At 43.5% G+C, this 27,049-nt stretch overlaps 3 protein-coding genes across 3 annotated transcripts; 2 read left to right on the forward strand and 1 right to left on the reverse strand.

The window, feature by feature from the left end:
- The first annotated feature begins 1,427 nt into the window (after positions 1–1,427).
- Positions 1,428–7,702, forward strand: LOC125527700 (Pseudouridine synthase family protein). The gene is made up of 17 exons (XM_048692219.2): positions 1,428–1,584; positions 1,700–1,762; positions 2,243–2,386; positions 2,469–2,535; positions 2,725–2,797; positions 2,980–3,025; positions 3,108–3,218; positions 4,524–4,590; positions 5,013–5,103; positions 5,314–5,374; positions 5,454–5,584; positions 5,674–5,791; positions 5,936–6,059; positions 6,543–6,644; positions 6,720–6,788; positions 7,057–7,202; positions 7,295–7,702. The coding sequence occupies exons 1-16, from the start codon at positions 1,513–1,515 to the stop codon at positions 7,107–7,109; spliced, it is 1,392 nt and encodes a 463-aa protein (XP_048548176.1). The 5' UTR covers positions 1,428–1,512; the 3' UTR covers positions 7,110–7,202; positions 7,295–7,702.
- A 3,616-nt stretch (positions 7,703–11,318) lies between these two features.
- LOC125547918 (uncharacterized) lies at positions 11,319–13,066 on the reverse strand. The gene is made up of 6 exons (XM_087516618.1): positions 12,800–13,066; positions 12,498–12,718; positions 12,109–12,421; positions 11,924–12,025; positions 11,672–11,848; positions 11,319–11,594 (listed from the first exon to the last, which is right to left on the reverse strand). Exons 1-6 carry the CDS (start codon positions 13,064–13,066, stop codon positions 11,319–11,321), a joined length of 1,356 nt encoding a protein of 451 aa, XP_087372744.1.
- A 2,811-nt stretch (positions 13,067–15,877) lies between these two features.
- LOC147978506 (uncharacterized) lies at positions 15,878–26,851 on the forward strand. The gene is made up of 8 exons (XM_087546336.1): positions 15,878–16,013; positions 16,824–16,933; positions 17,058–17,099; positions 18,455–18,622; positions 18,701–18,728; positions 26,017–26,168; positions 26,355–26,564; positions 26,663–26,851. The coding sequence occupies exons 1-8, from the start codon at positions 15,878–15,880 to the stop codon at positions 26,849–26,851; spliced, it is 1,035 nt and encodes a 344-aa protein (XP_087402462.1).
- The last annotated feature ends 198 nt before the right edge of the window (positions 26,852–27,049 follow it).

Raw genomic sequence — 27,049 nt, forward strand, 5'->3', positions numbered from 1 at the left:
TCGAGGACTGCTACTAGACTTCACTTCTATGCGATAAAAATTCAAAGTTTGTTATGCACATTAGTGGCACACAACATAGACACGGGGACCTAGTTTCACATTATAAAGAAAACACAACGCGACAAGTTGTGCCTTCCCTTCTACTCCTCTACTGCCGGCGACTACACACAAGTCGCTGACCTGCAGGGCTGTGAAGGCAATGGAGCCGATCATGCGTGAGCGGCGACGTCCTGGCACGCACAGGGGATGCGAGCTGCGGAGGAGACGAGGGAGAGGAGATGCGATGGTGGCGCAGGCTTGCTAGCGTCCGCTTGTGGCGGGTCGGCGCGACGCATAGTGGCAGCGATGGGCAATCGAGACTCGGTCCCTGGCGCAGTGGCGATGTGCACCCCTCATCAAAAAGGAGAGAGAGATAGACAGAGTGGAAAGAAAGAAATGTGGTTGTCGGTATGGCTTTGATGGGTGCCAGATAGAATGGGAAGAAATAAATGTGGTTGTGGATGTGGGACAGTCCTGACATAAGATTAGGCTTTTTTCCTTCTCCTTGTTGTACGAGTTGTCCACATGGATGGTTATAGATGCTCTAAGAAACATAATTAAGGAAATACATATGCTTTAATAGGATGTTTTTTAGGGTGAGATGATGATTTTAAGAGAACAACGACTGTCCTAGTCAACGAGACATGGTTTAATCCGATAGTAACGGGCGTCGCCTTGATCCGTGCAGGTTGAATCGAGCTACCATATTTGACGCAAAACCTATATATTTTTTCTTATAGCGAGTGCATCGTCTGTCATGCTTAAAGCTTTTCCCCTGCCATGTAGTTACCGGGCCAGCCCATTTTCTTCTTCGCGTCGAGCAAGGCGATTTCTTCTCCTTCTCGGTCGAGACGTGGTGGTCGACGTACTGGTTGCTTCTTGTTTTTTCCTTTTTCTGTTTTCTTTGTTTCTTCATATTTTTTATTTTTCTGCCTTTCTTCGTTTTTTCACCAATTTTTTCGTCTCTTTAACTGTTTTCATTTTTTCCTTTTTCTTTCATTTTTCTTTGTTTCTTTTCTTGGATTTTACTATTTTTTTCATTCCTTCTTCATTTTTTCTTTCTTGATTTTCATTGGTTTTCTTATTTCTTTTTGTTCCTTTCTCGGTTTTCTCTATTTTCATTCTTTTGCATTTGTTTTCTTTATCTTTACTTTTTAAGATTTTATATGTTTTTCATCCTGGTTTTTATTGTCTTTCTTTATTTTTATTGGTTTCTTTATCGATTTTCATGGGTTACCTTTTTCTTCAACCCATGTCATTTTTTTTCAGTACACATTCAGTTAATTGGTGCGGAGGGCCATCTAACCAATCAATCGAGGCAGGGGTTTGGTGCTATCGGCCTCAACATCCAACAAAAACAATCGAGGCCCATCTCCGGCCCCTACTAATCAATCGAGGCCCATCTACCAAAAAAAAAAACAATCGATGCCCTTCTCTTGCCGGGCGAGGCTAGGGCTCCGATAGTGGGGCGCCATGGCGGCGGGCGACGGCGGCGACACGGTGGCGCTGCCTACGGAAGTCGCCGCACTCCGGCTGCGCATACTGGTGCGGAGTGCTAGCTGTTACTTTGCTATATCCCCCCGCCCCCCCCCCCCCCCCCCCCCCCCCCCCCCGGTGCTTTTGGTTAATTGGTATGTTTTGGTGAATTCGATGTGGTTAGGAGTTGGAGAGGGAGAACCAGAGGCTTGCCCAGATTGTTTCCACCTGCAGCTGCAGCTCCAAGGTAAGACAAGAAGCTTCAAGCGGTTTCATTCCTTTACGCAGATGACACCTTTGGCTGATTACTCCTCTCGCCATTGCTCTGAACGATGATTCCCATTCCACTTATGGCTATTCTATTCAGTCAATAGTGTTGTTGGAGGGTTAAGGAGAGCTCTGCTTATGCTAAGTACGAGCTCCGGAGAGTAATTATGAAGTCCTGGATTTATGTGAATGATAGTGCTAATTACCCCATAGTGTCTTTTGTGCTGTATATGAGCTCTTTGCCAAGTAAATTTAATAAATCCCAATGTAATCAGGACTCCATAGTGTCTTCACACATGCATACTAAATAAGTATAATGGCAAAAGTGATGCACATAAGTGTAAAGTTAAACGTTGTTAATTGTTATACAGCAATACTTGCGTATTGATTGATGTGATGCTTGTTATGTAACATCAAGTTATTGCTTTGTCGATGCTTTGTTAACTTTCCACTTTTATAGGAGGGCAATATACCATCTTCTTTAGCTGAGAGCCGTGATCAACAAGTGCTGAAGAATGTAAAATCACACGAAAGTAGAACCTCAGACCATGGCGTAAGCCTTCCATTCGATCACATGACGATATCTACTGAAAATCAAGCACTGGTACACATTCTGAAACAAACTATTGTATACATAACTTTGCTTTCTATCTGATCTAACTCGTGCATATGCATCCGACTTATAGTGCAATGTTAAAGGGGAAGGGCATGATGATTTATCTAAAATTCGAAGGAAGCATTCTAAAAGAACAGGTATAACTTAAGACATGTTAACTGCATTAATTGTAAGGCACTTTTTTTATTAATGAACTCTGTCTGTTTTTTGTTTGCCACTCAATTAGATAGAAACTAAGTATGCTCAATATGTATCTATTGATATTAATGGGATATACTCTCCCCCTCAATTATTTGAAAATCACTGATTTTTTGTTTACCTTACAGGTCGCCAACAAGGGAATGTAAGCCACTGCCAAAAGCGATTAATTGCTCTGAAAATCATGTACTTTGGCCAGAGGTATGATTGTATTTTTAACAGGAAGTCGATGCTTAGTTTGCACTGTATTTTTTTACTATTACGTGGAATTCTACTGACACCTGCATCTGCTCTCTGTTCTTTGCTATTTCTGTCTGTAACCCTTTTCGTTGTGCTTAGCCCCTTCTTCATGCTTTTCTTATAGCACCATTGTTCTTGTGCAGATTCTATGGCTTTGCTTCGGAAGCCCACACAGAGCCGACAGTCGAGGTAATTCTCCTATGAACTATTTCTTTGCTTTTTCCAAAGGCATCTAAGATTTTCTGAAGGGCTTCTATCTTGGTCCTCTCAGTCTGAGATTTTCAAAGCAATTGAAAGAGCAAGACTACTGGTTGGAAGCAGGGAAGATTCATGCTATTCTAGGTGTGGAAGAACTGACAAAGGAGTTTCTGCCACTGGACAGGTAACTGCATTTGTGTAGGTAGCTTAATGTTGGATTGCCAGCTCACACATGATAATTATCAAGTTCTTGTCTCGTATATGCTTACATTACTGATAGTACTAGCTCATATATGTTCCAGAGTTATTTTTATATCTTATTTTTATGTTTAAGTAGCACTTTCAAGTGTCTATAACAGAAATCGTGTCTTTTGAATTGGCATTGCTACTGTTTATAGAATGTTATGTGCAGAAGTACATGAGCACCTATGTGATAAGATCGCTGTAATGTCACAATTATGTAGTTGACATCTTGAAATTAGGACAATACTTTTTTTAGAAACAACGAAGATATTTTTTAGCTCGGGCCTTAAGCTAATCAGAGTTAAGATCTACAACTGTTGATTTCTTTGGATTGTTAGGCCTCTATATGGAAAATAAGTAGTGTTCCTTTGTCTCCATGATGCAATTACCATTGTTGATTTTCAACAATATCTGGGGTACAGAAGACAGTAACGTAATACTATGTAAAGAAGTAACCTATGCCTAAGCATGCAGTACCCCACATGTTACACTCAATGTGGGTGACTTGTAGTGAAATGAGACGTTATTTGTTAGCATATTCATTCATGTGTTTTTCCTAAGAGCGTTGATGGTTTAAACAATGCGTTAATTACACAGTACTCCCTCCGTTCCGAATTACTTGCCTTAGATTTGTCTAGATACGGAGGTATCTAGCACTAAAATAAGTCTAGATACATCCGTATCTAGACAAATCCAAGACAAGTAATTCGGAGCGGAGGGAGTATATCTCTGAAACAAAATGGGCATGGCATGTTACAAACTTACAATGTCCATGCACAAATAAACTAGCCATAGAGTGGGCACCCTATGCGTAGGTACAGAGCTGACCCTTATCAGTATAATAGTGCGGAAGTACTATTCAAGGCCAATGCTATGTTATTTCCATGTGACTGATCCATAAACTTCTTTAAAGACATGATTGGTGAAAGATGTAAAAGGTTTATGCATGTCCGTAAAGAGAGATCTGAATGACTGGAATATCAGCAAAGAACTAGCCATGGATTGGGGTGCGTGGAAGTTAGCTATCCACGTGCCAGAACCATGACTTGGTTTCAAGATCTTATGGGTTTTAACTCTAGCCTACCCCAACTTATCTCGGACTGAAATGCTTTATTGTTATGCATCCTGCATGGCATATTCTTTTAGGTACGGAAAGAGAGTGTTGTTTTGGAGTTGTGCAGAAATTAGTGCTTTTTTGGAAATACAATTTTGTCTATGAACTAAGACTCCATGTTGCAACATGCAGGTAATATCCTTATATCTGCGATCAAATTTAAAAGATGCAGGAGAGAATATATTGGGTGAAAGATCTGGTATGCTTCTGCCTTCTTGTAACTCTCCATAATAGTGATAGCAACAAATAAATCAATGTCATAATCTTTGTTGCTCAATCAAATTGTTACCTTGATAATAGATAAGTCTCTAGCATTCTCCTATTATAATAAAACGTAAGCTCAGTTTGCGGTTGCTAAACTGTGCTGTTCTGTGCTTATTTTGTAATCTGTTTTTAAAGTTAGCCACAAAAGTACGCAAAAGCGGATCAAATAAACACTAAAATATGAAAAAGCTGGTTGGACAAATGGGATTATCCTTATCCACCGCAATACCAAATGCAACCATAATATGTTATTTTCGTGGTAGTTTTCATCATTCAAAGTCAGACATCTCACTAGCATCTTTCACATCCATGCAATCATCCTCTGCCAGACTAAATATTGTGCTTTGTTCCTTTCAGAAATCGATTATGTAAGTGTATTGAATAGAAATCTTCCAAGAGATATACGTGTAATAGGTTGGTGTCCTGTTGCAGCAGACTTTCTTGCAAGGTTAGCTTGAATTCTATGTTTAGTACTTTTTTGGTTGCTGAGTGTAAGAGGCGTTCTTACGCAAATGGCTTCGACAAAAGATTAGATGTTTCTTCCTTGCTTCTTCCCTCTTTCCTTATCTCCCTTTTTGATCATGCTATTTATTACCCAGTTGTACCCTGTTCCTGAGTAATTGGAATTTGATTTCTTGGCCCACTTTTTTTTTTGCAGATTCTCCTGCTTGGGTAGGGAATATAAATACCTGTTTTGGAAGCGGGGCTTGGATGTATCGGTAACTATGTTAGCCTTGATTTCTGTACTTTGCTACATTTGCCATTTTTACCGAGCCATTGACTTTAAATTGTCAACAGAAAATGCAGAAAGCTGCATTTAAATTCATTGGGGAACATGACTTCAGGAATTTCTGTAAGATGGATGCAGCAAATGTGAGCAACTACAAGCGATACATTACAGATTTTAATATTTCTGCTTGTGACCAAAGGTTAAATTGCATTTCCCTTCTTTCTAGTTACAAACATGTGATTCATGTAATACCTGAACTAAATAATGGAAGTGCTCTGTATTTTCAAGGTCCAACCATGATGAGCTGTGGTCCATGAATATCAGGGGTAGCGCCTTTCTGTGGCATCAAGTTCGTTGCATGGCAGCTGTTCTGTTTTTTGTAGGTCAAGGCCTTGAATCACCTTGTGTGAGTATTTTTTTCCTCTTTCTGAAACTTCCTTTTATTTTTTCGAACAGTGAAGTGAATTACACAATTGAACTTGGCGCAGAAGTTCCTTTGTCTCATTTGTTTGGATTATTTACATTCAGTAGCTTGTTTATTTTGGTACAGGTAGTTGACTCATTGCTGGATATTACCAAGACTCCTAGAAAACCTCAATATACAATGGCACCAGAGCTTCCATTGATTCTACGATCTTGTCTATTCGATGGAGTCAGCTTCATGTGTTCATCAGGTATGTCTCTGAAAATTTGGCGTTTGACTCTATACCCTTCCAGGGAGTATTTTCAGCCTTGAAATATAGTTGTACTATTGATCTGCTAACATCATGTCTTCATTCCTTGCTCGGTGAACTCTGTGATTTTCCTGCTGCTTCCAGTATATGGATTATATTGTAAAAAATAGTGAGATTTTAGATCACAGTGAGCATTATATCATCCTTTTATGATTAATTATGCATGCATTCTTGAGAATTAAATAAGATTTACCAGCAGTGGGATAGCATTGCCTGACAGTAAATGAAATGTACTCGTCTCATATAACTTATGACCATGACATGATATTTTCACAAAAATGGAACCTTCATTTCGGAAATACTTGGTGTCAGTTCTGTTATATTGAGTAAAGTGAAGACCGTCTAGGGATTTTATTATCTATCTGCAATAATTCTATTTTTTGTGTGACATAACTAATTCCAGTGCGCTTTATTCCTGTTTAGATGCCAATCAGGCTTTGATTGAACACTTGAAGGATGAACACCATCAGTATATGCTCCAAGCTGCCATATTTGATGAGGCTTTGACCTGTTTATCTATTCCAGGTACATACATTTAGATCTTTGTGTAACTTTACTGTAATATTTTTGTGATCTGAAAGGAGTTAGATGTAAATGCAGAGCCTAATCCACTTGAATACCCTAAGAAGAAGAGAAAACACATCCCTCTCCTGTCACGGGAAGCTGAACGTAAGTTTTTTATCGTGTGAATTTGCAAAACATTTTTCGTCTTTACATCTTTTATAAGCGGAACAATGCTGTCTTAACACCAGTCTCTGTCAGGAGTCAACACTCTTTAACTTTCTAACACTTTGCTATAACAGCTCCAATGATGTATGCATAATTATCCTCTTCAGCGTCAACGCTTGATAACCTCTTTATTTCGACGCATTTGATTCAACCCTCTTGTTTGTACTTTGCATGTGAAAATGCATTTGCTAATACTTTCACGTTCCAGCTTCTTACGAGGAACGCAGAGCAAGAGTAAAAGCTAAGTCAGCAAATGTGTAGTTGAGTGGCTACCTTAAGTAGCACACTAAGAGTTTGGCCTTTGAAGATCGGCGCGGCTGACTGGCTGAGTGTTATAATCAATCCAGCATCAAGGTAATTTTGCCTTCCTGTTCCAGTCAATTCGAGAAATACGCAAACAAATGCCTGCCTGCATGCTCACGTAATTCACTTAAATCCTTGTTCAGGGGCAATCTCCTCATCAGAACGTCTCTCCTTGAAGCTTGTGTTCTTAGTGCACTTCTGGGACGGGCTAAAGTGTTACGTGGCGATGGGGAATCGACAAAAGAAGTTCATCGTTCAGATCTCCTTCAAGTTTTGTAGGTTCTTCACCACCCTTCACCATCTACCAGCCTTCTGACAGAACTTGATATGGATCATACATAGTACATACTATAATTTCTCAGGCGGCAATGCTTGGTCCCTTGGCATTGCTTTTGTACCAGCGGTTGGCTGCAAGATGGCGACCTTTTATTTTGCACTATGCAGCGCCAATTGTGTCATGTGATGGCTGGCTCGTGCTCTTCCTTTTTTTTAGGCCTGAAACATGTAATGATTTCCTCCAAAAGTTTCATAAATTCTGAAATGCTGGGATCGTCTGGCTGTAACAATCAAATCGAATCTAGAACAGCAATGCACATGGTAAGAGAGTAGTAGTGCACCGGCAGAAATCACATATTTGACCTGAGGTCCAAATCAAATCACAAACTGACCTCGTTTCAAAAAAATTTCACTCTGCTGACCCTTTTGTGTGGTGCCCGACAGCTAGGCGCCACACACCACTATGCAGCGCCTCTGCCTTAGGCGTCGCACCTCCTGCCAGCGTGGCAGCCCTGGTCCAGTTGTGGCCCCACAGACAACATTGCAGCGCCTCAGACTTAGGCGCCACACTTGTAATGTGCAGCGCCTAGCTCTTGGGCGCTGCACATCTGTGTTCCACTTAGGCTGGCCCCACCCTCTCTCCCATCCCACCCCCAGCCCACACAAACCCTTAGCCTTGCGCCTCTCCTCTCTTCCCCTCTCCCCCTCTCAAATCCTTCTCAAATCTTGCAAATCCGAAGTATTTGACCGTGGATTTCGAAGCCAACCCCTCCCTTAAGGTAATCTCCTTCGATCCCCTCGTTTTCATCCATAGGAATTGTCACATTTGCTCAAATATTGCTACTTTGGGGAAACCCTAGTTTTGGCTTGGATTTGCAAATTTGTATTGAATCATGTTATGTTTCTTTGCTAATTTGGGTTGGTTAGGCTTTCATAGTATGCTAGGGTTAGAGTTATGTGTGTTTCATGTTGGTGTTAGGGTTATGCTATGATTAGGGTTGTGGTTATTGTTAAGTGGGGGTTAGGGTTATTAATTCATATATATGTTATGGCATATGTATTTTGTGCAAATATTTTTTGTTAAGTACTTACTTGATATATGTGTGTTTTTTTTATTATTGTAGGGATGGGGAGAACATGTGTTTATGTTCATCATGTGGATAAAGAGGCCTTTTTGAAAGGCAATGTTGAGCCGGACCCGGATGAGCTTGACATGGTGTTTGAGAGTAGTCCAAGCTATGCGGAGCTCTTGGACCAAGTGAGGAATGATTTGAATTGGATGGACCCAAGTGACGTTGTTGAGTTCGTGGGAAGGCATAATGTTGATTTTGGAATGCACATCCGTTGGAAGACAATGCGTGTGAACTCCGAGCAACGTTGGGTTGCATACAAGGAGACGGTTGCCGAATCTCTAGACAAGGCTCTTGAGTTATTTGCCTCCAAGAAGGTTGAGTCTACTTTGAATTTGGACTTGAACCGGAACCCCTCCCCGTTGGTTGCTAGCACTCCACCACCCATGAACCAAGATCAAATGAGTGAACCTCATTTCATGCAACAAGATTGGCCAACATTGAGCCCGACTCCAAACAACTAAAATGAAGGTTTTGAAGAGGAGAATGATGAGTACGAGGAGGATGACAACGAAGTTGATCTCCATGACAACAATGTGGGTGATCTCGACCAATATCATGTGCAAGAGACAATGGACCAATCCATCCCTTTTTCCCGTGCATATGCATCGGACTCGGATGACGATGGTCCCGATGAAGAAGTTGATGAGGAGGGGTTCACACCGAAGGAGGCCCAAGCATTCAAGAAGGTATTCGGGCGGGATCACAAGACACCATTGTTCAAGGATCTTAGTCTCGCGGATGAAGCCGTTGTGGATGGTGGCAAATGCATATCTCTTGGAGCTAGGCCAAGTTCTCACCGTGATTTGGAAGACGGCAAGAACGGGATATATCCCGGTTGTGAGTTTCAATCCTTCTTGGAATTGAAGATGTGGCTCGACAACTACTCGGTTACGCATTATCGTCCACATAAAGTGGCCAACTCGGACGTCAATGTGCGTTACACGGTCAAATGTGAAGTGCCAAGTTGTCCATGGATTGTGCGTGCAAGGCCATGGAAAGGAGGTCCCACTTGGCGCATAGTGAGTTGTCTACCAAATCACATGTGCCGGCACAAGAATGCGGATGGCAAGCTTGTGTACCAACAACACAGACAACTCACGTCCGAGTTCATCGCTTATAGGCTTTCCAACCAAATATCCACACTTCCAACAATGAGCATCAAGAGTGTCATTGACCTTGTGAAAGCCATCTTTCATTACAAGGTGAAGTACGGCAAGGCATGGAAGGCAAAGCAAGCCGCATTCAAGATGTTGTATGGCAATTGGGAGGAAGCGTACAACCGACTCCCTAGGTTGTTGTTAGCTATGGCCACTACAAACCCAGGCATGGTTCACGTGGTTGAGCCTCATGGGCACCAAACATTGATTCACAACGGGAGGACCGTCCGAATATTTGGCCGTGCATTTTGGGCCTTTGAGCAATGCATGAGGGCTTTTGAGCATTGTCGGCCCGTCATCGCCATTGATGGCACGTTCTTGACCGGACAATACAAGGGCACTTTATTGGTTGCAATAGCAAGTGATGCCAATAACCGGGTGTTGCCTTTGGCTTTCGCTTTGTTTGAGGTGGAGAACAATGATAACTGGGAGTGGTTCTTGCGTCAATTGAGAACAAGGGTATTACCGGCTGAAAGGGAAATTTGTGTCATATCGGATCGCCATCCAGGAATTCTCAATGCGGTGGTGGTTGACATTCTCGGACATAGAAAGTTGCACCATCGATGGTGCATGAGGCACTTTTGTGCAAACTTCTATAGGGCATGTGGTATCAAGGAGTTGGCCGATGATCTTCAAGATTGTTGTCTCGCTTTCACCAACAAGCGGTTTGCCACATTGTTCAATGCATTGCTCAGACACAAGAAACTTGACCCCGGTGGTCATGAATTTCTCAGTAAGAACATTGTCGAAAGGAATATGTGGGCACGTGCTTTCGATGAAGATGGCCGGAGGTACGGTCAAATGACAAGCAATATGGCAGAATGCTTCAATAAGGTGCTCAAGGTTGTCGTCAGAAGGAGAGGATGGAGCGGAAGAAACGAGACGAGGAGAGGGCACGCCAAGCGAAACTTGCTCGTGAGGAGGAGAGGGCAAGAAAGCTTGCAAAGGCTCGCGAGGCGCAAGAGGAGGACTCGGCCCATGACAAGAAGGGGAAATGGCCTCGCTCTACTCAGTAGGGACTTCGGTTCGGTGCACGAGTCATGAACTTGTGAGGGTATGTAAGATGTTGGTGAACTATTTTCTAGGGCAAGCTACCATTTGTCATTTGTAATGAATGTGTCGTGAACCATGTCGTAGTTCGAATTGTCTTAAGTTATGAACTCGTCGGCATAAAATTTTTGTTTGTTCAAATTGTTGTGATGATGCAGTCATTGTAAGTATTATGATGTTCTGGTGAAATGAATGTGCTGTCAACTCTGTTTTTGCAGTAAGGTGCAGCGCCTAGGCTTTGGGCGCTGCATTGTACAGTGCAGCGCCTGACTGTCAGGCGCTGCAGTGCTGTTAACTGCCAAACTGCAGAAACAGATTCCATTTTGGCAAATACAAATATTGAACAATTCAACTGAACAAATACCACAATACCACAAATACTGAACAATTCAACTGAACAAATACCACAATACCATAATAATTTGAACATCACATCTTTTAGGACAACACAAATACCACAATAGTAAGAGTTCACCAACATATAACATAACCAAACAAGTTCATCAACCTAACAAAACGGCTACAAGAGAGCACTTCCATAGTAACAAACACTAATGCCTTCCGCGCGTGTTCCTGGTGCCACGCCTGCAGGCAATATTCTTCTTCCTGGATGGACGAGCCTCCTCTTCCTGCACTTCCTCCTCCGCCTCCGCCTCCGCCTCATGATCCAAGCTAGCCATCCGCGAGGTCCCTACGACCACCTTTGGGTTGCCTTTGTTGTCAAAGTCGTTGGGCGTGTACCGCCGTCTGGGCTGCCTAGGCTTGAACACATATGGGGACCGAAGTTGAGCGTCCGCCAAAGTCATGTCATCATCAAGCTCATCGCCCTATCACACAATCAAACAATATGGTGAAGATCGACGTCGTAATCAAGTGAGAATCACATCTAAAGGATTAGTCATACCTCTTGGGTGACCGCACCCTCATCATCCTGATAAGCATATGAGGAACTCACATCGTCCCTCTGATGGTGAGATGAGGGGTCTGATGGTGTACCAGACCTAGAGGCAGATGGTTCATCAATTTCGGGATCACGGCAACCGAGAAGATTCGATAACCGCCTTAACTTCCTGGCCTGACGCTGTAACATGAACAAGTGTGGAAGATATGGAACTCCACAACATAGACTACCTCTCATAGTGAATGCGATTTGTACCTTGAGGAATGCTCGTAGTGGACCATCATCATTGCCTTTTCCAACCGGTGTTTCCTCCAGAATAGACTGGCTCTCATCAGCTGCTTTCTTGATCTCGGTGCGCTGCGGATGAGAAAGAATGAACATGTTAGCCATTCAAACATGTGTAATACGGCCAACGGGAAAGTAAAGAAGAAACACTTTACCACATAGTTAATCACCGGAACAGCAGGGACTCCGTGCCCTACCCTGACATCTCTGTTGTACTTCCCCTTTGATAGATCCTCAAAGTTTACGGGTTCTTCAAGAATATCCTCATTATATGCCGGCGGGCATATCTCAACTCGAGTATTTTCAAGAAGCCATCGTATGTAGTTATCAAAAGCAAGTGGACAATGCTCACGAAGCTTGGCGCGTGCACTGCTACGAGCTTCCTCCACACAAAGCTGGAAGCGGGTAACATACGAAGCATGATGCTTGTCCCAGTCCTTTATCTTCCGCTGCCTTCTCCTGTCCAACCTGCATGGTACAAAACCAAACATTAGCAAAATCAAGGAGTGACGATGCTTAGTCAATACGGTTCATGCTGTCTTACCTATGAAGTGCTTTGTCCGTATCCACCCATTCCGGCTGGTGAGGCTGGAACAGACCAAACTGACGAGACACGCGATGTGGCAAATGAAACTCAACAGCCCAGTTGCATATCAATGGGCACCGCATACGCCAGAGATCCCTATCCCGCAAGCACATCGGGTTGATGGTAAACTCCGGGGTGTACCCAAGTCTGTCATCGGCGCCATATGGCTGCCATTCCACCTATGAAATAGGGCAACAATGCAAAATTGGTGAATTTTTTTAGGCAAACATGAGAAATGACTGAAGTAATGACCTCGTTACCTGCTCAGGCGTAATCGTGTCCAACTCGGCAACGTACTTCTGGTACATGAGATTGACATCGTTCGTCATCTTGGAAACCACATCCCACTTGTAAGCCCAAGTGGGGCGCCGTAATTCGTCATCTTCATCTTCATACCAAGGATTAAACCTGACGCTCTTCGGGCGTCCAACAGGCAGACGCTCCCAGCTCCATACAGAAAGTAGAAGCATATTACCACCAATGCCTGCACTACCTGTGATCCTGCAACACGCATCGTCCAGCTGCATATGAAAGAAAAACAATGTTAACTTGACAGCAAGCTTGCATTGCTAATGAAGAAATGAGTTGATCACAAAACAGACCAACTACCTGTCGATACAAGTAGGCAAGAGTCGCTGAACCCCAGATCCATTTGCTATCGAAGACGGTCAACGCCTTCAGCCACATCCATGGAGCGTTCTTGCCAGTGGAGTCAGGAAACAAAGTCCTCGACACAACATACCACATGTAGACACGAGCATGTGTCTGGATCACGTCATTAGTGGCATCCGGAGGGCACGTCGCAAAGTGAGTTTGAATCCACGTGAAAGCAGCTCCGGATGCTTTCCTTCCCTTCTTCTTCTTCTCTTCTCCCTCCTCTACATCAGCCTCAGCCTCGGTAGGAGCCATACCGATAAGAGCAATCATCTGCTCGCGCCACCCATCAGAATCGGTGCTCATACAGAGAGGCATCCCGTCGATAGCAAGACCGGTGATCAACGAGACATCCTCGAGCGTCACGGTCATCTCCCCAGTCCGAAGATGGAAACTATGCGTCTCTGGCCTCCACCGATCAGCAAGAGCGGACACCAGTGGAGCGTTCAGATTCGGCGTGGACCGGCTGACCACCTGAATCCACGGGAGTAGTCCTGCCTGCTTGATATACGGTGTGTACCGCTCATCGTAAGGCATGGCAGGACCAGAGACCCCGTGATACCGAATCTTCAAAGGTTCAAGCTTCTGCAAAAAACAAGTAATGACAAATCTTAGGGCATGTAAATTTCAACTTAAGGCAAAATATTTAGATTACTCGTTATTACCATCTCCTTCTCACGCATCATGTAGGCCCGGTGTTTCGTGTCGTAGACATCGTCGAGAAGCCAAACCATCCTTACAAAGTTCAAACAATAAACATATATGAGTTCATCTCAAATATCGGTAAACACTCAACATTTCATATGTGTTCATCTAAACATCTCATATGTATTCATCTACAAGAATCTCAACATCTCCTTCTCACACAATGAATAAATGATTGTAAATTCTCATATATATCTAGTATGTCATATGTGTTCAAGTAAATCAACATCTCATATTTCAAATAAACTCAACATTTAATATATATCTAAAAAATTCAACATCTCACATATAGCTACAACACTCAACATCTCATAATTATCTACAAAACTAGGCATCTCATATATATCTAAAAAAATTTACAATCTAGGTTTCACTAACAAGAATCATATAGTGTGGGGGGGGGGGGGTCAAAGGTTCCACCTAATCTTGGGCAAACAAAGATCCAAACCAAGCAAATCAAAGGTTCCACCTAATCTTGGGCAAATCCCTAAAATTGCAACGCATTTACGGAGAAAAAGAAAGGGAACAGAGGAGTTTACCTAGTAGGAGGGATTGGAGATCGAATCCGTGCCTCAAAACTTCAGATCTGAGAGGGGTGTGGGGGGATCCGAAGGGAGCGCCGCTGCCGCCGCTCTCTGTAAACAGAGCAACTGCTCAGAGGGGGAAGAACTGCTGGGAGGGGCTGGCCCGATGCGGCTTAAGTCAATGTGCAGCGCCCAAGCCATAGGCGCTGCACATTACACAGTGTGGCGCCTATCCCTTGGGCGCTGCACTGCTGTCTGTGGGGCCGCAACCCAACCAGGGCTGCCACGCTGGCAGGAGGTGCGATGCCTAAGGCAGAGGCGCTGCACAGTGGTGTGTGGCGCCTAGCTGTCGGGCGCCACACAAAAGGGTCAGCAGAGTGAAATTTTTTCGAGAGCAGATCATTTTGTGATTTGATTTCGCCCTGAGGTCAAATATATGGTTTTTGCCTAGTGCACTGTATCGAGGAGAGCCGGTAAAAGAAAATATGGCAGTGCTAGGTGCCGGCTGATCGGCGCAGGGACCAGATCGGTCGCCTCCATCATAATACAACTGGATTGCTGATAGCCGTTGAATCACCCTTCCGTGTCGTTCTCTTCTCGCATCTCATCCAGCCCCACGCCGAGTGGTATCAAAGCTTGTAGCGCCGTTGTCGCCCCTCCCCTTCTTGTCCTCATCGATGTGCACGTCGACTGGCTTGTACTATTGCCGTTCACGTGGATTGCTGGTTCCAGCAAATTGCCTTGCTGGTCGGAGCAGAACGTCTCGCTAGTCCCAGCATTGTGGATGTGGCGTGTATCATGGCGTGCATATGGTTCTTGGGTGGAACTAAGTACTATCTTCGTCTAGGTTTATCAGGCCCATTCATATTTTGCGTCAAACTTTGATCATCTATTTAATTAAAATATATAAAATATACATTGCAAAAAATATATTGTTGAATTTGCATTTGAAAGAGGTTTTCAATGTATAATTTTTGTAATACATACTGTACATTTTTCTAATTAAATACATATAATCAAATTTTAGTCCACAATAAGAGATGGCCTAAGAAACCTTGTTGGGTAAAAAAGAAAGAACCGCTGACGTAGGCCTTGTTTGGTTCAGCTTTTATCGACGGATTCCGCTGCCGCGTAGTAGAATCTGAACCAAAGGGCGAACCCAGCAGAATCCGATTTCAGAAATCCGCTGCCAAAATCTGAACCAAAAGCGGAAGCAATTCAGGACGTGCTTTCCAAAATCTGATTTCGCTGCGGGTCAAAATCTGAAAAAGCTGTATCAGCTGGTTTGTCAAATGACCTACATATTTTTCACATTAGATTTTCCATAGCTGCTTTTAGAAATTCACAGCCGAACCAAACAAGGCTGTAACCTACTCAACCCTATTTACTCTCAACAAAAAACACTCTACACAAGGCGGCAAACCTCTCACCTCTCGTAAGCACGGGCGCACAGCGATGGGGCGAAAGGGCAGACGGCGGCCCCGACGCACTTCCTCGGCTAATCCGGCCTTGGCCTCGACCTCGATGGTGCAAGGGCGTCGACGGCGACGCCGGCCTCCTCCTCCTCCGGAGAATTCGTATCTCAGGATAGGTGAGCCACTGCCCGACCACGTCCATCACTCGAGATCTCTCGCACACCGAAAGGAAACCCTACCTTGTAACCGCGGTACACGTAGTAGTAGCTGTGGCGATGATGTTTCTGCGCCCACGAAGTCACTTCGGACTCGACGCCGAAAGCTCGATCGATCTGCTCCTCCCATTCCGTCCGACGTCCGCAGGCGAGTCAGGTTTCGGGAAGATAGTAGGGGCTGACTTAGTGGAGCCATCTGCCGCGCCGCCAAACTTGTTATGCTGCGGCTGATCGGCCAAAGGCGTCGGATCCATGGCTTGGGGTACGCGTGGGATGGGACGGTTAAGAACCCACGAACCTGATTTAAACTGAAACCGGTAGTAGATGTTACCCTCCCAAAATAGGCAGTGGCGTAGCCAGGTTGGAGGCAAGCCCCAGGCCAACATCATTGCTACAATAGTAATCAATATTCTCTCCGTCTGAAAAAACTTGTTTCTCAAATGAATGTATCTAGCACAAAGTTAATGCTAGATACATCAATTTCAGGGACAAGTTTTTTCGAACGAAGGGAGTATCAAACAGTGATTATGTAGCTACAATCAACAAAGGGGCGAGCCGGCACGCCCCAGGCCATGGCCCTGGTAGCCCAGGGCCTGACTACGCCTCTGAAAATAGGTATTGACTTTGGTACATATCAGTGCTTATATTGGTGGCAGCACTACTAGCTTCATGCCTTAAGTCTGAATATGGTTGATTATTTGTGAACACACTGTTTTTTTACTTTCAAATAATCCTGCTTTTCTTGAGTTTGCTTCATTTGTTTACGCGCAGTTGCCGATTTGGGGGATAATTTGTTGATCATGGTGCTGTTCGAGACCCCCTCTGGCTTTGCAACTTTAGATGCTGACGGGATCAGTCTCTACGAACCAGACGCCATGAAGGTGCGCGCTTTGTTCTTCCTTGCGTGACTTGCGTCACTAGCCTGTGCTTTGCTGATCTTGTTTTTTAACCTTGCTCTTGTTCTCATTGACCTACTTTTTTCTGGATCCTCACTCTCTCATGCAGAATTTATGGGGAAACTTCGTCACGGAAAATAGGGCAGACCATGTTAGTTCCACCTTCGTTTTTCCCTTTCTATTGTTGTAATTTCTTAATGTTGCTTAACACCAACTCAAAAGAACTTGCATCGTCGTGCATGATTGACATTTTTTGTTACTTGTTTGGCATTATAAGGAGAGCATTCTGAACACAGGCTCATTGCTTAATTAACATGCTCAAATGCATTTTCTAACCCGTAAGGCTAACCTTAAGAAATACTCTCTCCGTTTGGAATTACTTGTCTCGAAAATGGATGTATCTAGAATTAAAATACGTCTAGATACATCCATTTCTGCGACAAGTAATTCCGAACGGAGGGAGTATGTCATGTGATGTTGGTACATGTATACTAATAAAGAACAACCGCCACAGGCTTATTTTCAGTGCTTGATTGAACCCATACATGGTATGGTACTACCACCAAAAAATACTGTCATGGTTCAACATGCATTTTATTACCTTAACACATGAATTTATTCTGAATTGGACTTTAAAATTCACACAAGGACATAAGTGTGGTCAAGTCGCATATGTGGGAAGATTCCATTTCTGCAACATAGGTCCCACATGTCACTGACTAGGAAAATGTGTTAGAACATTAGGGTTGGCGGTCTACCCCCTATTCCTCTGGCTTATCCGTGGTGCCGTTCACAATTCGCGTATCTGAGACTAGGGGGTAGGAACTTTCTTATATGTCTTTTCAAAGAGTCCACCTCTTATACAGATAAGATTCCTAATCGTTACAACTAGTTCCAGGATAGAGTCCAGATCAAATTACCAACCACGATCATATTTGTCTGTTAATGGATTTTACCCGTTATGTCACCGGAGCATGCGCTTGTGAGCAACGCGCCATAATAGAGTGTAAATTCTTCTATGTAGATCAACATTAGGGCTGTAATCTAATTATACAATCTAGCTCCTTCCAATCATCAGTGTACCTGAATAGTCTTTCCGATATAAATAGTGTATTGTATTCCACTGATAATCGACCAACTTCCTTAAGCATATACTCCATGTTAACATGTAAAGCAATTTCATGTATAAATACATGTATAAATTCCATAATGAGGTATTCCGAATATTTATAATTCCTAATAATTTGAATATAGTAGGGTTTGCGGTCTTAGTGTTCTAACAAAATGTTGCAAGATTCCCTTCCGCGTGGTGGCAAAGTTGATCGCCTAACCTCTGTATGTTTGGCTAAAAGCTTGGTCAATGGTGGCAACCTTAGTACACCAACCAAGCAGACCCATAAGTATCTGTACAATTGAGATGTAACTACTGATTCTACATGCATGATGTCTGAATCCTTGTTTCTTTAGCCTGTTTGACAACCTTGTCCATATTCATTATGTTATCAGATAATTTGGCGAAAAGACTTCCAAGTATTTACAGACAAGGCTGCTGCCATTAACCTCGATGATGGTATCGACAGTCAGCTTACTGACATGCTCTTGAAGTGGCACCAACCCGGGCAGAAATTGGCTGTTGGAAAGCCTGAATATAAAACGATCATTGAAGCAAGATTGGTAAGTGTAATAAGCTCCGTGTTTTTTCCCCATTGGCTCAACAATTTTGAGCACCATTTTTGTTGTGGCTTTTTTCAGGGAATACCCTGCCTGTTTGACGAACCTGTGCTGGACGGAGTAAATTGCAAAAAACCACCACAATTAGGGACCCTAATTCAGAAAACCACCATCTTTCGTTTTTTTTTCAAAAAACCGCCACGTTTGTGCTGACAGTTTTCAAATGACGTTGATTCGCTCGTTTGCCGCGTCTGAGTGCAAACCTGACTGGTTGGGCCCGCTGTCAGGGGCCACGTGGACAGGAGGCGACGACGCGCGTGACGGGCGCCGTTAGACGGCGTCGCACAAGACCTAGCGACCCGGTCCAGCCGCACTCAGTTCCCCCTCTCTCTCTCTCTCTCGCTTAGGTCTCTGCCTCCGACCCCTTCCGCCGCTCGTTTCTCGCCGCCGGCCGCCGCTCGCCGCAGCCATGGTCTCCTGGAAAGACGGCGAAACCAGCAGCGACGAATCTGTCTCCCCCCTTTTCAAGTCGCACGCAGAGGAAACCTACGTGAGTACCATTTTCTCGCAAATTAGGGTTAGGGTTTTCTTCGATTTGAGCATTGTTTTCACCTCTGTGATTGGGGATTGAGCACCGTATCTGCTGTATTGCACTATTGTAGATCCCACAGACCATTGTTGACCCAGAGTGGTGCGGCATTGTGGCCGGAGGGCCGTTGTGCTGTCACAACGCTCCTGTGCAGAGGGCTGTTGTCTTCCAAGGAATAAACACTGGCTGTAGGTTTTACGGATGCGGTAATGAGGTTAGTTGTAGGTCCTGTATTTGCAATTTACATGGTACACTGAATATAGGTGTTATCTGAATATATGTGTTTTTCTCTGTTAACTGAAGAGATGAAGATTATGCAAATCTTGTAGTTGGTGCTCAGTTATCTGAATATATGTTTTTTCTCTGTTAACTGAATATAGCTGTTTACTTAGTTATTTGTATATGTTGTTTTATCTGCTGTTATGAGGAAAGAATCTATCATTTTTAATGAATGCTTATCTGAATATAGGTGTTAAATGAGCTCAGTTAACTGAATATATATAGATGTTCACTGAATATAGTCAGAGTTATTTCTCTTGAATGTGTTATGAGCTCAGTTAATTGACTTATTTGAACGTGTTGTCCTGCTGCTCAGTATGGTGTAGTAAGAACTATTTCTCTTGAGTTTAATAAATGCTAAGTAATTATTGTTATCACAGGAAGGACACAATTGTGGTCTGGTGCAGTGGATTGACCCAGAATGGCCAGAACCCATGAAAAATGCACTTCGCAAACTTTGGGATATGTATGAGCAGAGTAGCAAAGAGAATGCAGCTAAAGAAAAGCTCATACTCAAACTGGCAGAAGAGAAGAAGCTAATCCAGGAGAAGCACCACAACCACATTAAGGAAACAAGCAATTTTTTTTGCAACAATTCATAAAAATGTGATGAGGGAGAATTACCAGAAGATTATGCAGGATGGTCATGTAGAGAATGCTGTACTTCAAGCCCAGGAAGAGATGGCTAAGCTTGAGAAAGACAATAATGAGCTGAGGACAGCACTCCAAGTCATTAAGCAGAGCAATGATGAACTTCTTAGCAATTGGAAGAAACATGTAGCAGATGAAGGTCTTCAACAGATTGAACAGATGAAGAAAGAGAAGAAAAAGCTAGAATATATCATAGCTGATTTGCTGAAGGATGGGGAGGCAAACAAGGTTAAGTTGAGGAAAATCAAAGAACTCTGTGATGAGTGAGTAATTTGTTGGCATAATGTATGCGGCCAACAAGGTTGAACTAAGTTTGCTTGGTTGTATTGTCTTGAACTATGTTGTTTCTGTTGAACTAAGTACTTTCTGTTGAACTAAGTACTCTGTTTTGTGTAATGGAATTAATCAGGACCTTAGTAGTATGATCTTTAATTGTAATGGATTATTATGTAAGATGTGAACACTAGTCGAGAGGCTAGGAATTATGATGTTAGCTCAATGTGATCATATGTTATTGTGTTGTTAATGTGCATTGTGATCCAAATTGATCATATACTTCATGTCATTTTGTCGAGTCTTTCGTCGACGACCGTCGAGAGGCTTGGCTAACCCTAAGTGATGGATGCCTTTCATCGACGGCCGTCGAGAGGCTTGGCTAACCCTAGTTGATGGATGCCTTTCGTCGACGGCCGTCGAGAGGCTTGGCTAACCCTAGTTGATGGATGCCTTTCGTCGACGGCCGTCGAGAGGCTTGGCTAACCCTAAGTGATGGATGCCTTTCGTCGACGGCCGTCGAGAGGCTTGGCTAACCCTAAGTGATGGATGCCTTTCGTCGACGGCCGTCGAGAGGCTTGGCTAACCCTAAGTGATGGATGCCTTTCGTCGACGGCCGTCGAGAGGCTTGGCTAACCCTAAGTGATGGATGCCTTTCGTCGACGGCCGTCGAGAGGCTTGGCTAACACTAAGTGATGCTTGGGTAACCGTAGCCCCTCGACAACCGTCAACGAAAGGGCATCTACACTTTGTGATAACCATTCAACATATTTAACAACAACATCATATAATGTTTAGCGACATCACAGGAAGTTCACATTAAACAAACATGACCTTATGCTTGCCAATATCACAACAAGTTCCACAAATCTTGCCAACATGATAGCAAGTTCACATAAAATGACAAGTTCCACTAATCTTGCCAATATCACAACAAGTTCACATAAAACTTTGCCAACACCACAGCAAGCAGAGTACTCTAGCAAGTCCTGGGAAACAAAATGCAAGTTGCCAACACCACAACAACCACAATAGCCAGCCTAATTGCCACTAGCATAGAAGTAATCCCTAAGTCTGCTTGGCTTCTTCCTCACCCTTGAAGAACCAGATGCTGCAGTAGTAGCAGGCCTTGGAGGAGCAAATGTAGACCTAGCCCTTGATGAAGAAGCTGATGCACTTGCAGCAGCAGTTGATGCAGCTCTTCCACCAGTTGATGCAGTAGGTCTTGAACCAGATGATGTAGCTCTTCCACCAGTTGATGCAGCTCTTGCAGCAGTTGATGCAGCAGGTCTTGAACCAGTAGTTGCAGCCCTTGCAGCAGTTGATGTAGCTCTTCCACCAAATGTTGGAGCAGTTGTTGGATCAGGTACAGCAGCAGCTCTAGATGCAGCTCTTCCACCAGAAGATGCTGCTGGAGCTCTTGCAGGTATAGGTGCAGATCTTGTTTCCTGAAACAGAGCAAAGATGTGCATTAGTTTTTCAGTCAAATGTGAAACAGAGCAAAGATGTGCATTAATTTGAGTACCTTATGCTTGTTCTTCCTAGCTACAAGGGTTGGCTTCAAAGGAACACCACAGTTTGTGTACCTATGCCCTTGCTTCCCACAGTTGCTGCAATTTATTGTTCCAATTCTAGAAGTGTCCTTGGGTTTTGGTACTTCAAACTGCCCCTTCCTCCTCTGAGTCTGCTTCCTGCCCTTCTTCCCATGGAACACAGGGGGGTCTATGTCTCTTGTATCTGTTCTTGTCCACAGGTCAGGTCCAGGAACAGGGTAGATCATTGGCTTGTAAGCTTCTAAGTACATAGGCTTCTTGAAGAACTGATGTACAAAATCTTCAGGCTGCTGTTTTGATTTGTAGATGGCAGATACAACATGATTACATGGTACACCTCTCATGTCCCATTTTCTGCAGCCACATGTCTAGTTCTTCAAGTTTACTGCATAAGATTTCTCACCACTGTTGACTTGATATAGATCTGGCCCAGCCATCATAGCCTTGCAATTCCTAGCCCATTCCTTTGACTCCTCTAACATTTCTGTATATGTTGGGGTAATTGTCCATCTAGCACTCTCCCCCCCAATTCTTTTTTCATTGAACTTCACCATCAATTTGGCCCTAGCACCTTCAACCATTGTTTTAATGGGTTTGCCCCTAATATCCAATATCATCCTATTGAACACCTCACTAATGTTGTTCACTACTAGGTCAGTTTTACAGTTGGTGTCCATAGCATATCTAGCCCATGTTTCTACAGGAATTCCCTTCAGCCAGGCCCAAGCCTCCTCACTTTCCTTTTTAATTTCTGCCATTGCTTCATCAAACCCATTCTTAGTATAAGAATAAGCTGCTGCATCCATATATTGCTTAAGTTCATCTCCTCTAAAGCCAGCACTTTGGAAATTTGCATAAATATGCCTTAAACAATATCTTTGAGGGCAATTTGGAAATAATTGGTCAATGGCATTAAGCAGGCCCTATGACACAAATCAAAAGCCTAATTAAGTTTTCTAGAACTATTTGTGCTACAACTAGTAAGTAAAGCATCTAAATTCCCTTCTGCCTGTTTGAAATTATTGTGTAATTTCCAAAGTGTCCTGATTCTCCCCCAAGAACTATCTTCAGTTGAGTTAAAAACCAGCACCAAGTAGGGGTGTCCTCCTTCTCAACTACTCCAAAGGCCAAAGGAAATATATTATTGTTTCCATCTCTGCCAGTAGCAGCTAAGATTTGTTGACCTGTGTTTAACTTCACAAAACACCCATCAAGACCTGAAAAAGTGAAACAAAAAAGATGAAACAAAGAAGTGAAACATACCAATGAAACATAACATTTTGGTGCATAAAAAACCTACCAATGAAAGGTCTACATCCTTTAAGAAAACCCTCTCTTTGTGCCGCTAGACAAATGAAAAGCCTATGAAATCTTGGATTTTTGCTTGGATGTTCTTTCACCACTCTAGTTGTCACAATGCATCTGCTCCCAGGATTTGTGTCCAAAACAGCCTGAAGATAGTCTCTAATCCTAGTGTATTGTGCTTCCTGGTCACCCTGCACAACACTGAGAGCTTGCTGCCTTGCCCTATAAGCCTTCATCTTTCCAACCTCCACACCATACTTCTCCTTTGCCTTGTCTATGACAGTCTCAATACCTGCTCTAGGATCTGTCCTCAAGCTGTCTTCAACTGCTTTGGCCACAAACCTAGCAGGAACCTTACAATTCTCACCACTTGGAGCACATGTATGTTGTAGTTGTAGCTTCCTAATACAGAATGTTTTTTCATTTGCAATAACAGATGCAACCATGTGAAAGGGGCAGCCTTCCTCAAGACAATCAACTATGATCCTATCTTTGTTGTTCCTGTGGTAATGGTAGTTCCTTCTTTGTGTGACATGCAAATTTACCAAAGCTCTTGTGAATTGGTAAACATCAAGGAAACACATGTGCCAACATATTTGCTATTGTGGCTCAAGTCTTTTCTCATCATACCATATCCTGGCCTTCCTCTTCTTTGCCCTGGACTTTCTACCAGATGTGGGACAATACACTACTACTTCCTCATCTGAATCAACATAAAGTTCATCATTCATATCTTCATCACTTACTGGAATATAGTCTGACTCAAGTTCAACTTGTGAACTGCAATGTGATCTACTTGTTGGACCTCTTCTAATAGGCAATTTCTGCAGATGTGGTGTTTCAACAAACCCCTCTCTAGACTCCTCCTCCTCCTCAATCTCACAGAACAAGTCTTCTGGCTCACAATCACCCTCAAAAACTCTCTTCCTCTTCAAATCTTTTATTTTCTGGTTTAAGTCTGCATCTTCTTCCTCATCTTCCTCTTCCTCTTCCTCATCTTCCTCTTGTTCCTTTTCCTCTTGCTCCTCTTCCACTTGCTCCTCTTCCTCCTGTTCCTCTTCCATGTTATCTTCTTCTTGCACTGCTGGCATGTCATCAGCAAACTCTGTAAGAAAATCATCTAACTCTGTGACACCTGATATGTCTTTCCAATTTCTAACATTGCAACTCTCCTGTGTGTAAAGATATTCTCCATATGAATCTTCTGTGTGTGCACTGATAAGAGGAGCAGACATGTCTGGCTGTGGTTCACTGCTCTGAGTTTGATAAAGCACACCTGCATCATCTATACTATAGACCTTAGGAGAACCAATCTTAGAAATTGGTATCTGCTTCTCACATCCATCTCCAATGTTGATATGCATGTCAGGCTCACTTCCTTTCATAACTGTGATAGTGACACACCTCTTGTCCTCATACAATATCAGCATCTCTTCTACATCTTCCTCAGATTTTATTAGCTGCATGCCTGCCATCCCCACACCATGTTGCTTCACATAATACATGGAGTCCTTTTGACCATACCCCTCTATCCCAATAATAGCTAGCATATTGATATATGTGATATCTGATTCACATATGGTCCTTTCCAGATTGTCACAACCTTGGAAATGGAACCTAAGATCCCAAGGTTCATCTTCACCCAAACTGCAAGTTCAGTTAACAGCAAGTTCAGTTGTCAGTAAATTCAGTTAACACTAACCACTAAGTTCAGTTATCAGTTTTCAGTAAATTCAGTTAACAACAGTTGCAATCATATGGAATTAACTGTTAATTAAGTCAGGAGATATATTAAGTAAACAGTACATTGAAACTAACTTCAGTTCAGTGAATTGAGCTCATATTCAGTTAGCGTAAAGTTCAGTTAACCTAAATTTTCAATGAATAGAACTTCTAAATTGAAGAGCAATTGTAGAATTACAAACACTAGTTCCTAAAATGTATTACAAACCAGGTCAACATAATTCAGTTAATGAGTAAAGCTACAAACCCTAATTTAGTTGACATAAACCCTAAATCCTAAATTGAACTACAAACAGAGAAAAAACACTACCAAAATCACACCAAGTGTACAATTACAGTACCAGAATCACAAGAAAATTCATTGAAAAGGGAAGAAAAATACTCACTCAATGCCACCGAGGCCGGAAGTGAAGTGGTGGCTCTGCCCTGGATTTGCTTTCCAGACCTGGGCCAACTTAGCGGCGGCTTGTGACTCAATGTCATCGACGCTGGCGTTGAAGATGCTGCCATCCTTGCCGCGCTCATCACCGCCGGCAACGGCAGATCGAACGGCTCCAATCGAACCAGGGGGCCCCGTGGGAGAGCGAGGAAGGGCGGAGCGGCCCGTAGAATCGACGATGGAGATGTGGCGGCCGTCCGTGACGTCACCGGCTGAGCCGGCGCAGCCGCCGCCGCCGCCGGTGGCCATGAGGGGAGCGAGCTAGGGCGGAGTCGTGGGAAGGAGGAGATGCGATTTGGGGGGAACTGGGTGCGGCTGGACCGGGTCGCTAGGTCTTGTGCGACGCCGTCTAACGGCGCCCGTCACGCGCGCCGTCGCCTCCTGTCCACGTGGCCCCTGACAGCGGGCCCAACCGGTCAGGTTTGCACTCAGACGCGGCAAACAAGCGAATCAGCGTCATTTGAAAACTGTCAGCACGAACATGGCGGTTTTTTGGAAAAATAACGAAAGGTGGTGGTTTTCTGAATTAGGGTCTTTAATTGTGATGGTTTTTTGCAATTTACTCTACTGGACGTGATGCGCGGCCTGAATTATCTCATGCATAGTATTTTCCCCGAAGAGAAGTCAAAGCAAGCTGAGGGGGAGTGTCTTCGGACGAGTCGAGGGCTGAAAATGCTTGTAGATCGATATGGCTTCGATGATATCAAACTCGACAATGTGAGATCACCACTTTGCCTTCTCGTATGTCTGGTGTGAAAATGCTTAATGATTTATCGCTCACAGTCCATGAACACACACTTTCTGAAAGTTTGTGCACTTGCCGCTGATCAAAGCTTCAACTGTAACAAGTTCGCCTAATTGATATGCATCGGTCATTGACGGAGCAGTGCTCTTTGTATCCAGGTTAACGAGTGCATTATCGAGACGGCATGCATGCTGAATGATTGTGATAAATGTTTGAAGGCAATTGGTGAGAGCTGGCGCGGTGCCAGTGCCTTCCTCCAGGTGGTATCGTCCATAAATTCCCAGGATTGGGACACGCTGAAAATGGCAACGGCTCTGAAGATGGTGTGTTTCCCAGAAGAGAAGATTGTATTTGGCGATCCGCACGAGGCAAATCGTAGCATAATGTTTTTGAGAATGTGCTGCGTATGATGGAAACTTGTCGCTCATTCGAGTGAGTCGCTGAAGCTAGCCCGTGTGTGTTTCAGATGTTTTCAGCGGATGAACTGTCGACGTTGGTGGCTGATGCGCGTAAATATGAAGATTGTGGGATCATGAAGAAAACTGTTGGGAGCTTCTATAATAGAACTGTGTTTATGTATCAATCTAGGGCTAAGAGTCAAAGACGACTGTCAAGGAGGCTGAAGAGGCATATGAAGAAGCTCAACGAGAAGTGATCCTTCAGGAATCTGTAAGCAATTGCTCTGCAGCTGTAGCTGGTATAACGTACGTGAGGAATCCATGTGCTTTTTCTACATTACCACTGGAAAATAGTATTACAATCTGACATGGGCGTTTCTGACTAGTACTTTATATGTGTCAGCTTCAGTTTGTGTGTAGGCTATCCATTTTACGGTTACAATTACTAGTATACA

The sequence above is a fragment of the Triticum urartu genome, chromosome 3A (genome assembly GCF_056163025.1).
Source record: "Triticum urartu cultivar PI428250 chromosome 3A, HENAU_Tu73, whole genome shotgun sequence".
NCBI classification, from domain to species: Eukaryota; Viridiplantae; Streptophyta; class Magnoliopsida; order Poales; family Poaceae; genus Triticum; species Triticum urartu.